General features: G+C 32.6%; 1 protein-coding gene across 1 annotated transcript; it reads left to right on the top strand.

Moving 5' to 3' along the window:
• The first annotated feature begins 6,159 nt into the window (after positions 1-6,159).
• Positions 6,160-14,893, top strand: LOC125812342 (uncharacterized). Its single transcript, XM_049491850.1, has 24 exons — positions 6,160-6,384; positions 8,506-8,723; positions 8,925-9,030; positions 9,146-9,247; positions 9,409-9,462; positions 9,569-9,647; positions 9,746-9,893; positions 10,170-10,293; positions 10,399-10,579; positions 10,933-10,961; positions 11,054-11,202; positions 11,383-11,485; positions 11,555-11,650; positions 11,718-11,773; positions 11,858-11,981; positions 12,148-12,210; positions 12,293-12,352; positions 12,435-12,596; positions 12,893-12,966; positions 13,057-13,150; positions 13,461-13,597; positions 13,696-13,776; positions 13,900-14,005; positions 14,819-14,893. The coding sequence occupies exons 1-24, from the start codon at positions 6,211-6,213 to the stop codon at positions 14,891-14,893; spliced, it is 2,595 nt and encodes an 864-aa protein (XP_049347807.1). The 5' UTR covers positions 6,160-6,210.
• The last annotated feature ends 2,082 nt before the right edge of the window (positions 14,894-16,975 follow it).

Consider the following 16,975-nt stretch of genomic DNA (forward strand, 5'->3'; position numbering starts at 1 on the left):
AAAAAAAAGTCACCGTTAATGATTGTCTTAATTTGCTTTAATAGCGTTGATGGAGAAAGGCTAAAAATTATGAGGATGAACAAAGCGGGGAAAGAACTCTTCATATTTTTGGTATCCAAATAAGAATTTGTACAAAGAATCAGGAAAAGAAATCAAAATATAAAAATAATATATTCAACGTAATACAATATAATGTTATTTCAAAATATGATCCTTTATTTCATTTATTTTGCACGATATGTCCCTCGAAATTGTACATCCTCTTTAATTTCTTATTCTTTCTCAATTCACATAACACTTGTCACAACCATGTCTCAGAACCATGCAAATGACATGTTCACACAAATAATGAGGAGATGACCATTTTCATACCATTGCACAATTCACAACAACACAATCATGATACAACATCAACAATGATTCAACAAGCCTTTCAAACCATTCTCAACACATCACACAAACAATTAATCACATTGGCTTTTATTACCCCCTTTTTCATCATTAGAATTAATCAATGTGGACAAGTCAACCCATCACCAAGTCTCATTACCCCCCAAACACATATTACAAGGAAATACACGAATTTCATATACTTAACAAGGATTTAGAAATCCATTTGCCTCAAACAATCAAGCAATCACTCCGGTACTTGAGTCTTCCTCTTTCGTTGTACTTTCAAATCAATACAATCTATTCAAATCAATAACCACAATAAGACTTCAAAACTAACAACACTCATATTACTATGTGTTTAGCCTTGACCTAAAAATTGACCCCAATATAATCAAGTTTGTAAATCTTGATGCCAATTAACATTTCAACTATTATATTTTCCAAGTTTCAAGTCTAGAGTTAAATTCAGTTTTCCGATATCCTAATTCAAATGGTATTCATACACCTAATAATTAATCTCAATATATTAAGAACTGAATTTATAATATAATAAACAACTAATATTATTAATTTGGAAGCCACTGTTACAAAAACAAATCAGTGGAGGCGACATCATGACCCCACTGTCAAAATCTTTCATGTAAATCCCCATCCTATAATTCATGATTCTAATGATTTCCTACTCGTCGGTGATTCAATTCCCTAGAATCCTTTCGCTAACAAACAAAAATCAAAGTTCTTATCAGTTCGTCCCCACCTAAACCAAAAATATTACTCCCTCCGTTTCAAAAAGATTGGTCTGGTTTGACTTGGCACAAAGTTTAAGAAATTAAAGAAGACTTTTGAATTTTGCGGTCCTAAATTAAAGTTATATCAAATGTACAAAATTGCCCTTAATCTTGTGGTCTTAAACATGCCACGTGGAAAGCAAAAAGTAAAATGTTACCAAAAAAGGAAAAATGTCATTTTTTTGAAATTGACTAAAAAGAAAAGGAGGTCATTCTTTATGAAATGGAGGGAGTACAGTACATGCTACACACGGTCAAAACTTGCTAAATTTCCAAATACCTATCTACTTTCATTAAATAATAATATTAACAGTGAACAATTTTCAAGCATTAAGTATATAAATATCACAAGTTTCAGATTGTTTCTTACCGGTCTCCTTCGTTGTTCCCCTATCTCCTTTTTGTTTCTAAATAAAATAATTAGGTATAATTCAGAGTGGTAAATTTCACTAATTTAATCATATCATATATCATATATAAAAGAGAATCTTAGGCCCCGCCTACATGGCGCCACCACAAACTAGAATTCCCTTTTAATTTATTTATTTTCAAAACTAGCCTTCTCCTTTCATGAAAAGTTGTGACTTTTATGAAAAATTGCGACTTTAATGAAGAGTTGCGACTTTTATGAAAAGTTGTGACTTTTATGAAGAGTTGCGACTTTTATGAAAAATTGTGACTTTTATAAAAGGTTGTGACTTTTTCGAAAGGTTGCAACTTTTTCAAATAGTTGTAATATTTCTGATAAGGCACAATAAACATTTATTCACACTATCACTTGTTGTCTATAAATAGAGGGATTTCCTCTCATTTTAAAACAACGAAAATTTTGAACGTCTTCTTCTTCTTCACAATTAAATATTTGTGTACGTTGCTCCTGTTGAGTGGCTCACTGACACCATTGCTTATGTTACAAATCCTGATATGTATTTTTACAGTCATTAATTTATGCTGATGTTATTAAAGATAAATGATAAGGTGTAATAATTTTCATTTTCCTTTACATTATCAATATTTGTTACTACGTAATCTTGTATGTAAGATAATATAGTGTTTTAGTTTTAATGTCTGATAGGTTTTAAGTATTATTTTATAAATTTCGTGATATTAAATTTTTGCGCGAAGCGCGGATAATTTTACTAGTTTAATTATATGGTACAAATGGTATATGGTCTCAAATAAATGATTACTTTAGCCCATTAACTATCGATTAAGTCAATTATACACAATTACCCATCAACTAATTAACTAAAGTCAACGAATACTTTGAAATTACCAAAAATGACCTTCCGGGTCATTACATTTTAATTATGAGTCCTTCGGGATGGCTCAGTTGGTTTGGAGGGTGGTTATCCGACCCGGAATCGATCCCCCTTCAATGTCTTCTGAGTTGAGTCTGTCGCATACGGTTTGCCTAGTGCGGTTTACATCTCCTGTGTGGTTTGTAGGCTATTACACAGTGAAGGGTTTATCTAGTGCACACAAAGTGCTCACCCGAAAGGCAGAGGCTGTTGCAGAGGTTGTAGCGGTTGCGGTTATCCTGGGGTTTTAAAAAAAATGTTTTAATTATTAACTTGGACAAGTTGATATTGGTAGGTGACATGATAGCTAGGTGACATTAAGCCGTTATTGTCAATGACATTGATCTTGACCTTGGCTTTATGGTCCTCAACAGGGTAAGTACGATTAGAGAGTGTTTGAGTAAGCTTATAAAATGATCAAATCATTTAATTAGTTTTAATTAGAGCTGTCTATATGGGCTGTCATACCCCATCCGGGCTAATCGGCTTTGAAATTTTAAAATTCAATTCCATGATAAATCTTTTAAATTATGTTAGCTAGATCATCTAAAAATTTAAGTAATTAGAGATGATATAAATTTTGAGTATCCTGTTTTGAACGACTTTATTAAAAAAGCTTAAGCCGTTTGAGAGAACAAACTTTTATTTATTTCACCAAATTTGTGAAGGAAAACAACTGATCAAAGTTGCAACATTTGGTGATCCTTACAATGTTACTGTGTCTACAGCATACTAGAGTTTCGTTGTTTCAATTATATATTGTAAATTTGTCTTTGCAAATAAATAAGTTCCTCAAAACAGCATGAAAGTCCTAATGAAGACATCATGTCTCATTAGTTCATGCTGAATTATGTGATTTTCTTGTACTGTATTGCCTAATAAAACTTTTTAAAAAAGAATGAGGCTATTTTTCGTCTTGATCTTATTTTGGGATGTTATATATGGTGGAAATGTACATGTGTATAATATGTTGGGAGTTCCAAGCTTTTTACAGATGAGTTTGAAAACTCTACTGGTGAATTTTGCTAAAATTCAAATCCTCATTTGCTGCATCAAAAGCTTCACGTGAGCTACATCAAATCCAAAGGAAAATTACAATTGCAAATCAAGTGGTTGATTATAAATTAGACGACAAATAAAAACATACCAAGAAATATTATTAATATGGTTTGTCAAGCGATCTACGTATTGAAAACTAATATTAAAAAAAATCATAAATATGTTTAGGAGAAAATCTCTCCATAAACAATACTCTTAAATGACTACATTGAGGATGTTATGAGAATAGGGATCTTCAATTTATAGATCTCCAATTTTTTCCTCTAAGGAAAGAATAAATCAAATATGAAAGTGAATTATATTTTTTCTTTCGGAAAAAGTAAAACTCAAATATGATAAGAAAATCAAGGCAAAACTCTAACAAGAATCTGGAAGAGATTTCATTACTATCAGACAACTCAGATGTTGGCGAAAAAACTTCCTGAAAAACAAAAGGTAACCAAATGACTATAACTTGGATATCCTTCCTGAAATTTCTGGCTATTGACTTGACTATTGATATATAACTCTGTCAATAGCCAAATTCGTGCTTTAGGATTCGATGACGAGTTCATCAGGACATGGAAGTACTACTTTGACATGTAAAATATATAATTAATTTGATCTATATATTATTGTAGATTGTATTTTCAAGCTCAGGCAATGTTGAAGCATTTGGTGTTCCTTTAGCTTATTAGAGTTTATAATAATTCCCTTTGTTTGCAAATAATGAAAGATATGTATCATGCTTAATTATGGCATTCTCTTATACTCTATGAAATAGGAACATTTAATTCGAGACTATCTCTAGTCGTAATACACTACTTAAAATTAGAAACGACTCCAAACTAATTCATGGTCTAGCATGACACTAAGATTTATACGTTGAATGTCTGAATTTGAAAGATGCACGTAAATTCAAATCCTTACTTAAATAGTCAAATGGAAAACATCTCAATAAATCATGAAGTTATAACTACTATTTGATGGTGTGTCTGAAAACCTCTATTAAGATGAGCTGAAAGTGTATCATAATAAATTTCATTAATTTCTTATAAAGTCAGGAAAGTAAATATTTACATTAAAATCAATGAAACACTTAATATAAGAAGAATGGCATCAACATGTGTTTTGCATTGACTTATTTTAAGTATTTTAAAGTTAAAATAGTTTTAAGTAGTTTTATAGTATTTGAATAATTTTTTTTTAAAAAAATTATAAATAGTTTTAAGGTAAACTGATAAAAATAAGCCAAAACTGAAAAGTCAATCCAAATCGGCTCTTATTAAGTATCATGTCTGAAAAGCACATTTGCATGAATAAATATCCTTTATTTTTGTTTTTTTTTTACACGACTCAAAATTTAGTCGGGTTTCAACATAAATAAGGATGCGGGGTGAAAAATAAAATTTAAAATTTAAAAGGACAAATTAAATTGGACTTTTCCTTGCTCTTGATTTGTCACTTGGGACTCTAGTTTACCAAGTGTAGTCATAGGTATCCATCATGCCACGTTTCTCTTAAAGTCCCCTTGCAAAGATGTGGTTTAAAAAATCGAAATGACTTATTGAAAATGCATGTGTTACTGACTTTATAATAAAAATTGACATTTTTTATTTTACATGGTTAATAATAAATTATTAATAGATTGATTAATTTTATTATTTTACTTTTTGTTCATATTAATTAGTCTCTTGAAAAAATTTGGGTCTTCAAAATTCGTTTAAATTCCAAATTCATATTATTTTAGTGGTAAAATGGGGAAAAAATTAGTTATATTTTGATTTAATAAGTGATCAAATAATATAAGACAAATTCTTCTAATAAGATGCCTATCTAATATGAGACGGAGGTAGTATAATCTTATTATGATTAGCTTCACTCTTCATGGTAACAACTTTGTTGATAACTCAAATTTCATCTTTTTCATTAATTTCCTTATAAAGAGAAATTGAAACTAAATTACTCCACTTTAAATAGAGGTATTGAAGAAAATTAGAAAAGGATTAGGGTGTTTTTTGGTATTGAAGAAAATATTTTTATGAAAAAAAAAGTACTCTTTCTATATTATTTTATGTGGCATTTTTTGGATTTCGAGATTCAAATAAGTCTATCTTTGATCGTAAATATTTTATAGATCTTTTAAACATTTTGAATTATCAATTATTGTTACTTATAGTACTTTCGTGTGTCACATACAGTAAGAACTTGAAATATTGTAAAATTCTTACTCTTTAATAACCTTTATCTTCTACATATTTTTAATCATAATATTTGTTCTTGATATAATTAGTTCCTCAATATTATTGGATGATTTCTTATAAATTAGTCAATTGTCACTTTCTCTATTGTGTTTGTACATGTGCAAGTAAAGTATAAGATACTCAATTTGATGACCTATTTACTATTCATTATTTAGCTAGGAGTGTCATTTATAATATTTATACTTCTGTTTTTATTTTTCCAGATTTATATATATATAAATAAATACTAAAAAATTTTCAACGAAGCCGTGTCGGTTGAGCCCCCTGATATAAGGTGGGTCCGCCCCTGAGTGACATTATAGCTAGTGCTAGTACTCTATCACAATTCACATCATTTCTTATCCATTATAAATTTATGCCTCAATACACCAATATTTCATCAAACTCTTAATTGTTTGTAACTTTGAAGCTTATATTTTCAAAAACATGAAAGTAGCAGTGGTTGGAGCAGGGATAAGTGGACTAGTTGCTGCATATGAATTGGCAAAATCTGGTGTCAAAGTTGTGGTTTATGAGAAGGAACATTATCTAGGCGGCCATGCTAAGACCGTTACTGTCAATGACATCGATCTTGACCTTGGCTTTATGATCTTCAATGGTGTAAGTATGATCAGAGGGTGTTTGAGTAAGCTTATAAAATGATCAAATCATTTAATTAGTTGTAACTTGTAAGCATTTATTTTTATACTTAAATGGGCGTTATTGATAAATGCTAAAGTGCTCATAACTTAAGTGTGTGCATGGAAGGATAACAAATATAAGTCATTTTCGATGTGTTAGGGTATCATTTTGGCCCTTTTCCAACTTATATTTCGAAAAATGTTTGTTATATAAGGTGTGTATTGAATTATAATTTAAGGGTGTGTTTGGTATGAAGGAAAATGTTTTTCTAGAAAATGTTTTCTTGGAAAAAAGTTGATTTTTGACTTATTTTCTCATGTTTGGTTGGTGAGTAGAAAATATTTTCCGGAAAAGTTTTTAGTGTTTGATTTATGAATGAAAAATATTTTTGAAAAATTTCTTTTATTTTTACTAGAAATAATTTTTGAAATTGAAAATATATTTTAAAAACAAACTTAAATTTTTTTGGGGGTGGGGGTGGGGGGGGGCGAGGTAGGGGGTGGGGGCTGGTAGGGGGTGGGTGGGGGGGGGTCGAGGGTTGGGGTGAAAAAATATAATTTTGAAGTTGAAAAATATTTTTTAAAAATAAACTTAAAATTTTTTATTTGGGGGTGGGTGGAGTGGGGGCTGCTTGGTAGGGGTGAAAAAAATGAAAATTTGAAATTGAAAATATATTTGAAAAACAAACTTAAAATTATTTTTTTGGGGTGGTGGGGAGGGGGTGCTAGTAGGGGGTGGGTGGGTGGGGGGACGAGGGTAGGGGTGCAAAAATGAAATTTTGAAATTGAAAATATTTTTTAAAAACAAACTTAAATTTTTTTTTTTTTTTTGGGGGGGGGGAGGGGGCTGGTAGTGGGGTGCGTGGGTGGGGGGTCGAGGGTAGGGGTGAAAAAATAAAATTTTGAAATTGAAAATATTTTTTAAAAACAAACTTAAAATTTTTTTTGGGGGTGAGGGAGCTGGTAGGGGTGGGTAGGATGTGGGTGAGGGAGGGGGGGGGGGTCAAGGGTAGGGTGAAAAATGAAATTTTGAAGTTGAAATTTTTTTTTAAAAACAAACTTAAAAAAAAAATTGGAGGGGCAGGGGGGCTGGTAGGGGGTGTGGGGGACTGGGTAGGAGGTGGGTGGGGGGGGGTCGATGATAGGATGAAAAAATGAAATTTTGAAATTGAAAATATTTTTTAAAAACAAACTTAAATTTTTTTTTTGGGGTAGGGGTGGCGAGTAGGGGGTGGGTGGGTTGGGGGGGGGGTCGAGCGTAGGGGTGAAAAAATAAATTTTGAAGTTGAAAATATTATTTAAAAACTAACTCAAATATTTTTTTTTTGGGGGAGGGGGGGGGAGGGAGGGTGGATGATCGAGGATCGGGATGAAAAAATAAAAAATTGAAGTTGAAAATATTTTTTAAAAACAAACTTAAATTTTTTCTTTTTGAAGGGGGTTGATAGGGTAGCAGATGGGGGGAGTGAGGGTAGTGGGTGGGGGGTAAAAAAATAAAAATTTGAAATTAGAAATATCTTTTAAAAATAATTTTTAATATTTTTTGGGAGGGGGTGGGGGTAGGAGTGAGGGTGGGGTAAAATAATTAAATTAAAAAACAAGCTTTACAATTTATTTATTTTTTTTGGGGGGGGTGATTGGGGGGCTGGTTTGAGGGTAGTGACAAAATAAATTGATTTTTTCAACAAAAAAATAATTGTAATTTGAAGTTGAAAGAGAGTTTTGGAAAATGTTTTCCTTAAGTTTTGAAGGGAAGTCATTTTCCTTAAATTTGAGGAAAATGAGTTGATTTGGAAAACATTTTCCAAAACATTTAACCCAACCAAACATGAGAAAATTGGAAAACATTTTCCGGAAAATGTTTTCCTTCATACCAAACACACCCTAAATGTCTATGTATATCATCATGTTATATAAGATTTGCAAATTCATGTAGTCTCTCATGAAGTTTGAGTGACTAAATGATTAAATCATATCAAACTAATTGAGTATATGTATATTTAACCAACTCGAAATAACTTCAAATATGTTAGAAGTTAACATTTTTACTCTCCGATAAATATTTAATAAGTAACATTATTACTCCCATATGATTTTACAGGAAACTTATTCAAACCTGATAGAATTTTTTGAGTTGCTCGGAGTTGATATGAACATCTCTGATATGTCATTCTCAGTGAGCTTAGACCACGGCCGTGGTTGTGAATGGGGTACTCGAAATGGATTCTCTAGTTTGTTTGCACAGAAGAAGAATGTACTGAATCCATATTTTTGGCAAATGATAAGAGAAATTATCAGATTCAAACAGGATGTCATAAGGTACCAATAACTTATTTCATTACATATGTTAATTTTTGAGTATTCTGTTAATTTACTCATCTCATTAGAAATTTAGAGCACATGTATAGTTTTCTTTGTTCATTTGAAGATCACTGTTCATTTGAAGATCATGCATTAAGCGAAAGATCTATCTTCAATGAAGTTTATTTTATCACGATTACGTTTCTCACTGCATTGCAGTCACCTTGAAGAATTGGACAACAATCCTGACATTGATCGCAATGAAACATTAGGACAATTTATTAAGTCACATGGCTATTCGGAGCTATTTCAGAAGGCTTATCTGGTGTGACACTGCAGTTTGTCCTTGTTATTGATTTTGATACTTGTATAAATTTGTCCTTTTTTGTTCATTCAAAAAGTTAATCTTGCAACAAGCAATTGACACATATGTTTCACAGGTTCCAATATGTGCTTCAATATGGTCCTGCTCCTCGGAACGAGTAATGGGCTTTTCTGCTTATTACATTCTTTCATTCTTCCACGACCAACATCTTCTGCAGGTTTTTTTCTCTTAGCTACAGTTCAAGTAGATAGAACACTTTGTGTGTTGATTATAGCCAATTGTTAAATGTGGTGCACGCAAATACAAAATTGGAATGCTTAGCTTTTACTCATCTTATTGCTCTTGTGCCTAAGGGTGCTTTTATTTCTTTCTTTGTAGCTCTTTGGTCTCCCCCAATTGCTCACTGTAAGATGGCAATCACCTATAGACAAGGTGATTTTTCATTCATAGATACTTCAAAGTTCTTACTATTTTCTGTGATTTGTTAAGTTAAGCATGTACATCCTTGAGAGTGATTCGATGGCAGTATCAAACGCAGGTTAAGGAGGAGCTGGAAAAGAGAGGCTGCCAAATAAGAACTAGTTGTGAAGTAAATTCTGTAACAACAAATGAAGAAGGTCTAGCTTGATTTTATCTTTTGGCTTCTTGCAAGAGTTCGCTGTGCACTACAAACTACTTGTGATTCTAACTGTAAATGAAAGTGCCCTTGCTGCAGGTTGTACCATAGATTGCACTGATGGTGCCACAGATGTATATGATGGATGCATAATCGCTGTACGTGCTACAGATTCTCTGAGAATGTTAGGCAAAGAGGCAACATTTGATGAAACAAGAATACTGGGTGCTTTCCAGTATGTATATAGGTACTTTCGACTCCTATATTTGAATACCTTGGATTTCATTCCTCTTTAATTCTACTTTTTATCTTTTTTGAATTTTTATCTATAGCCCGACATCACTGTTGTATATATATTTGTATTTTCTGTTACCAGAGGAGCTTTATTTTGTGGTTTGGTGAAGTTCAATTAGATTCTACAACCTGCTAGATTTCTGAGCTAATATGAAATTTGTATTGGAGGCCAAGATTAATATAGTTAGCCTCCATTCTGCCTCTAAAATTCTACATTCCTCTGTGACAGTGACGTTTTCCTTCATCATGACAAAACATTCCTGCCTCTCAACCCAACAACATGGTGTGCTTGTAACTTTCTTGGAACCACGAATAATAGAGGATGTGCGACATATTGGCTCAATATAATCCAGGTGTGTTATGGAATACAGTGATTTAGGACCTTGTATAGAAAGTAGAAGATTATGTTTTCAGTTGGAAGTCATTTCTCTTAAATTGTGAACTGTCTAAACTTACAGAATCTTGGTGATTCAAAGCTACCTTATCTCGTAACCCTTGATCCTCCTCACACACCAGAGCATACGTTGCTTAAGTGGACCACCAGTCATCCAGTACCCTCAGTTGCTGCATCAAAAGCTTCATGTGAGCTATATCAAATCCAAGGAAAGAGAGGAATATGGTTTTGTGGAGCATATCAAGGTTTGAATCTCTTTTTAAGCAGAGTGTTGAGAGTTGCTTCAAGATATCTGTTCCCTTGTAACCTGCTTTTGTGCATAGTCTACAGTTGGACTCTTCAACTTTGTTCAATTTAGTGAACCAGTTTCTCTAACTGTTAGTCCTGTAATATTTCTGCTTATATGTTTAATTTGAATCTGTTTATCCCAATTACGTTTCTATTTTGATGAAATCGATATTTAGGGGACTAAACTAGCTGCCAAGCTATTTTTGCAGAGAGAATTTTAGTTTTCTTTCCACTTCCCTTTAGTGCACAAACTTTATTTTCTGCTTTGTGCTTCACTGTTTATTGATGTATATTTGCTGCAATATTTCAGGCTATGGCTTCCATGAGGATGGACTTAAGGTAGTATATACTACTTCTGTTAATAACAAACTAAAAACAAATTTGGAGTCTTTTGCAGCTTTTGTTCTTATATAGATGATTGTCCTCCTCAGGCTGGTGTGGCTGCTGCAGATGCCATGCTTAGAAGGAATTGTTGTATTTTGGATAACCCCAAGCATATGGTACCAACCTGGCCTGAAACTGGAGCACGCCTCCTCGTTACTAGATTTCTCAAAAGTTTCATTCAAACAGGATGCATAATGTGAGTGATGATAGTTTCACCTTGTATTACTTTAATCCCAATCAGGATACACATATGTATTTTTTGTTATTATATTATTCATAGCTTCAAAATTGGCTTTATCATTCATGCTAATGCCAGAATATTACTCGGAAGATTTTTGAGCTTTTAATAACTTTATTTATATGTTATAATATACAGCTTGTTGGAAGAAGGAGGCAAAATTTTCACCTTCCAAGGAACAAAGAAGAAATGCTCTCTCAAAGTTTCTCTTAGAGTTCATAGTACACAGTTCTACTGGAAGGTAAATTGATAGTGATAAAAAGACAAACCAAAAAGTTAAAAGTTCAGTGACATAGATAATGTCTTACAGATTGCAACTCAAGCTGAACTAGGCTTTGCTGATGCTTTTATTCACGGGGATTTCTCTTTTATTGATAAGAATGAAGGTCTTCTTAATCTTTTCATGGTGAGTAAATGATATCTTTTGTGCATAGCTTTTGGTTGGTACTTAGCTTCCCTGAGTTCCTTTGCAGATATTTATTGCCAACAGAGATTTGAAAGCATCTGTCAAAAGGTCTAGCATGAAAAGGTAAAATAGATTACTGACCTGAAACCAAGATACATAAACTTATGTTTATATGCTTTAAGTTCTTTATCACTTTGATGGCTCTAGAGGCTGGTGGACACCATTGCTTTTTACAGCAGCACTGTCATCTGCAAAATATTTCATTCGACATGTTTCAGAACGGAACACCCTGACTCAGGCTCGTCGGAATATCTCTCGTCATTATAACCTGGTAATTAATTTGCATATTACATCATTGAAGTACTCATGAATCCTTGCCATATTTTTGCAAGTTCAGTATTATTTATCACTACCTTCCATTTTTCTGCAAGTTTCTTGTCTAAAATGGATTGCTATTGTGTAGATGATAAGCACTATGGTGTTATATTTTTTTCCAGGGTAATGAACTCTTTTCACTCTTTATGGATGAGACGATGTCGTACTCTTGTGCAATATTCAAGGTTATCTCTTGAACTATTAAATGCTTGCTACTTTTTTTTTTCTGATGTTAAGCTGAACTTCGTTCCTTTATTCTCATTCTAGAGTGATGAGGAAGACCTGAAAGTTGCACAGCTGAGAAAGATTTCTCTACTCATTGAAAAGGTAAGTCATCAACTAAATGAAAATCACCACCATAGCTACATAAATTTCAGGAATAACCAGATTCTGCTTCTATTCTATTTAGGCAAAAATTAGCAAGGAACATCACATTTTAGAGATTGGATTTGGTTGGGGAAGTTTCGCTATGGAAGCTGTCAAGCAAACAGGATGTAAATATACTGGTATAACTCTCTCCGAGCAGCAACTGAAGTATGCACAGTTGAGAGTTGACCAAGCAGGCCTTCAGGTATATTACTTATAATTGCTATAAGATGAGGCAACTGATAAAACAACTAAGAAATTCCACTTCATGAACTAAATTTTCTTCCATTTTCTTGCTTCTAACTAAAATGCTTTGTTTATTGATGGTGGTGCCTGGGCCAGCTTAGGCACAACTAAATGCTTCTTGTACTTTGCATTCCCAAAATTGTACGAAGATGATTAACATGGGAACATGATCTGCTTAGCATTTGCAAGCAAAATCCGAGCACTTTAAAGCCAGGGTTATCTATTAATATTCAATTCAATGAATTCTTTTCACAGGATCAAATTACATTTCTCCTATGTGACTATCGTCAAATGCCAAATAAGGACAAATATGACAGGATTATATTAGTGTGAGCTTTTATTCATCTATATCGTGACATATTTTACTGCACACTACATGTCAAGCCAGTGTTATAAAATTATACTAATTATCATTTCAGCGAGGTGTTAGAACATATTGGTGATGATTTCATAGGGGAATTCTTTAGTTGCTGCGAGTCTGCATTGGCAGAAGATGGGCTTCTAGTTTTGCAGGTAATGAATTGAAGTGACCCCTCAATACAGTCCAGTTTGTTCAGACTTCTTCTAGCATGAATCTAGTCTAGTATATGTACCTTACTTTAATACTGAACTTTTTCCTCTTCCTTAGTTAATAAACAAAACAATACATGTATACTTGAATTAATTTCCTAATACATGAACTAAGATAGTTCATGTATCCCAACAATCTAAGGCAGGCTTTTCTTCTTCTAACATGAGGTTCATTTTCCAACATCAATTTCCCTCATTGTTTTGTCGCCCTTGTTTCTTTATGCTGCTTCTCACAAGTGTTGCCTTCCCTTAGTTCATTTCAATGCCAGACACGAGGTATGCCGAATACGTACAAAGCTCAGACTTCATAAAAGAGTATATATTCCCAGGTGCATGCTTGCCTGCACTAAGTCGAGTAACATCAGCCATGGCTGCTGCATCAAGACTATGGTAACAAAGAGTTTATTTTGTGATTTTGCACCAGAGTGCTTGTCAATCTTTCAAAAGCATTTCTTTCTGAAAACATTTGATAAATGATATAAATGCAGTGTAGTGCACCTGGAAGATATAGGAATTCATTACTATAAGACACTGAAATGTTGGCGAAAGAACTTCCTGAGAAACAAAAGGTAACATATCCAAAATAAGTCCACAGCCTTCTATGTTGAGTTAAAGCAGTTCCCTTGATGAACAATTTGTAGCTTGATCAGTTCTAAATGCTGATACTTGACTGTTGATTACTGTGTCACTAGCCAAATTAGTGATTTGGGATTCGATGACAAGTTCATCAGGACATGGGAGTACTACTTTGACTACTCTGCTGCTGGATTTAAAACGTGCACCCTAGGAGATTATCAGGTATGGTGATAAACCCTTAAAAATATTTTATAGGGTAAAACCACATCTCAAGACTCGAACAATTTTTCTTTTTGGACATAAATGTTGCATTAAATAATAGTACCAATGGTCAAAAGATAAATGTTGATGCATAGTGAAAAACAGGAGGTGAGGTATGTTGATGGTGCTCAGTGGCACTTGTAGGTATCAAAGAATGAAAATAATGTCAATATGTTTGTTTGACTAGTGGAAATATTGATCGAGCAAATCAAGGTTGTTATAAAGGGAAAATGTTAGATGAAACATAAAAGCAATGTTGAATAATGTTAACTTGAGGTGTGTTTCTCAAACTTATGAGTGATAGTTTAGGTGTGTTTCTCATACTCCAAGTAGTTTAGGTGTGAAACTCAGACAAAAGGATAGTTTAGGTGTGTTTCTCATACTCCCAGTAGTTTAGGTGTGAAACTCAGACAAAAGGATAGTTTAGGTGTGTTTCTCATACTCCCAGTAGTTTAGGTGTGAAACTCAGACAAAAGGATAGTTTAGGTGTGTTTTTGACACTTAACTCGAAATTTAAGTTATTAGAGTCTAGAGATGGGACAAACTTTAATTCACTCATATTTTCAACATGGCGCTTCATGTTCTCAGAAAGTTTTTTTTGTGAAACTTGAACTTCGTTTGTATCATGTGAAATTATGTGAGCTACTTCACTTAAAAGTTGAAGCAATTGTGGTGAAATTATGAAACTATTCCATTTATGTTACGATGAATGTTGAAACCGTTTCACCAAATTTGAGAAATCAAACAACTCAAGTGGTGCTTCTTACCTTGTAGGTTGTATTTTCAAGGCCAGGGAATGTTGCAACATTTGGTGATCCTTACAATGTTACGATGCCTTCAGCTTATTAGAGTTTCTTCGTTTGGAATATTATGTTGGAATTTTGTCTTTTCAAATAAGTTGTTCCTCAAAACAACATGAAAAACATGTGTCATGCTTAATTATGTGATTCTCTTGTAATGTTTTTTATGCACTTTTTTCAATCATATCATATTATATTATAAATGGGAAGTCTCTATGTCAAAAGTTGAATTACAAAAATGTCCTTATAATATCATAATATTTATGGACAAAAATGTAAATATACATTAAATATTAATAAAAATTATTGTATTTTGGAAAAATGCATAAGCAACCCCCCAGCCTATACCCGAAATCTCAGAGACACACCTAACCTTTACTAAGGTCCTATTACCCCCCCGAACTTATTTTATATGTAATATTCTACCCCTTTTTGGCCTACGTGGCACTATCATGTGGGCCCAACGCATGTTGACATTTTTTTCAAGGATAGTGCCACGTAGGCCGAAAAGGGGTAGAATATTATAGATAAATTAAGTTCGGGGGGTAATAGGACCTTAGTAAAGGTTAGGTGTGTCTCTGGGATTTCGAGCATAGGCAGGGGGTACTTATGCATTTTCCCTTGTATTTTCTATTAAACACTATTATTACATATTTATGAACAAAAATATAAAGACACATTAATTATAATAAATATCCTAATATATTTATAATAATAATATTAATATTCTAAAAATGGAGAACTCACAATCTATGACATGAATTAATATAAGATACAATGAATATTTGTACAATTGGATGATATCCTATTAAATGACAAAAGGAAATCAAAAAGTTTGCCAACAGTTAAAAATGACCCTTAAGTGTACCTCAGTTACTCCTACCGTGCAAAGTTATAAAAATTCTCAGATAAATTATATTCATAAAATTATATTAAATGCTAAGTTATTGCTTCAATAAATACTTACTATGGAAGCTTGCAATCGTTAAAATTTTGATTTTCTTCTGTTATAATTAGCACAAACTAATGATGAATTACATACTTGGTAAATTAATTATATATATATATATATATTAAAAGTGAGAACAAAAAAAAGTTATTATTCATAAATAATAATTAATATCCATAATAATAATGAATCAAAAGTTAGTTTACCATTTTATCTGAGTAAAAGCAAATATTAATTTGAATAACTTTTGTTTACATAAGAAAATATAACAAAATTCATTAACCCCTCAAATTCAATGAATCCAAATACTATATATGCTTTCTGAAAATGCTTACTGCCATAATTTTATTTATCTCTTTCACCTTCTCCTTCACTACATGTTTAGAGGAACAAAAACGTTTGGTGAGGGTGAGAAAGACATTGTGTAACAACAATTAATTATGGTCAAGTCACATGTGTATAAGTTCCCTAAATTATTTTACTCATTAAATTTTATTTCTTTCATCTTCCATAGAGTCTTTTTACATTCTTCATTTATATTAATATTAAATTTCTTGATTTTTACTGGTTGTACATAGGTGTAGTTTTATCTTCTTCATGATATTTATTATGGTCAATCTTTTAATATTCTTTAAAATACTCTTCATAAGGTGTGTTTGTCCCATTATTCCATTTGCCTTCTTTTAGTTAGATTTTTCCTCCAAGAAGAGTCTACTTCGGGTAAATCTATTCCAATTGATTTAGCTACAAATATTTACCACTTTTTGTATTATTGCTAAACTAGCAACACATTCACTTCTTTTAGTATAATATGTATTTCTGAAAAGTTTATGTTGTAAGAAAACTCAAATTCAGATAGAAGTAATTGATCCGTAAAATCCTTTGCATATTTGAACTTTGAAGTGTGGGAAGCTCTTATCTTTAAAGTTGATTTACCAATTTATTCTTATACTAAATCATTTATGTCACGCCCCGAGCCTACACCCTGGGCGGGACCGGCACCCGGAGACCATTGCTGGCCCCAAGCGAACCCTTGGCCTGGTTTTCTTAACTCAACGGAAACCTAACTCAACAGAATAACTCAATGCCATGCAAGGACATAAAACAATTTAATTGATAGAAATCTGGCCCAAAAGGGCAACTCGAGTCTCAAAATAGAATATTTACGTATATACATAGATG

The sequence above is a fragment of the Solanum verrucosum genome, unplaced genomic scaffold (assembly GCF_900185275.1).
Source record: "Solanum verrucosum unplaced genomic scaffold, falcon-dt-bn FXZP01000604.1, whole genome shotgun sequence".
NCBI classification, from domain to species: domain Eukaryota; kingdom Viridiplantae; phylum Streptophyta; class Magnoliopsida; order Solanales; family Solanaceae; genus Solanum; species Solanum verrucosum.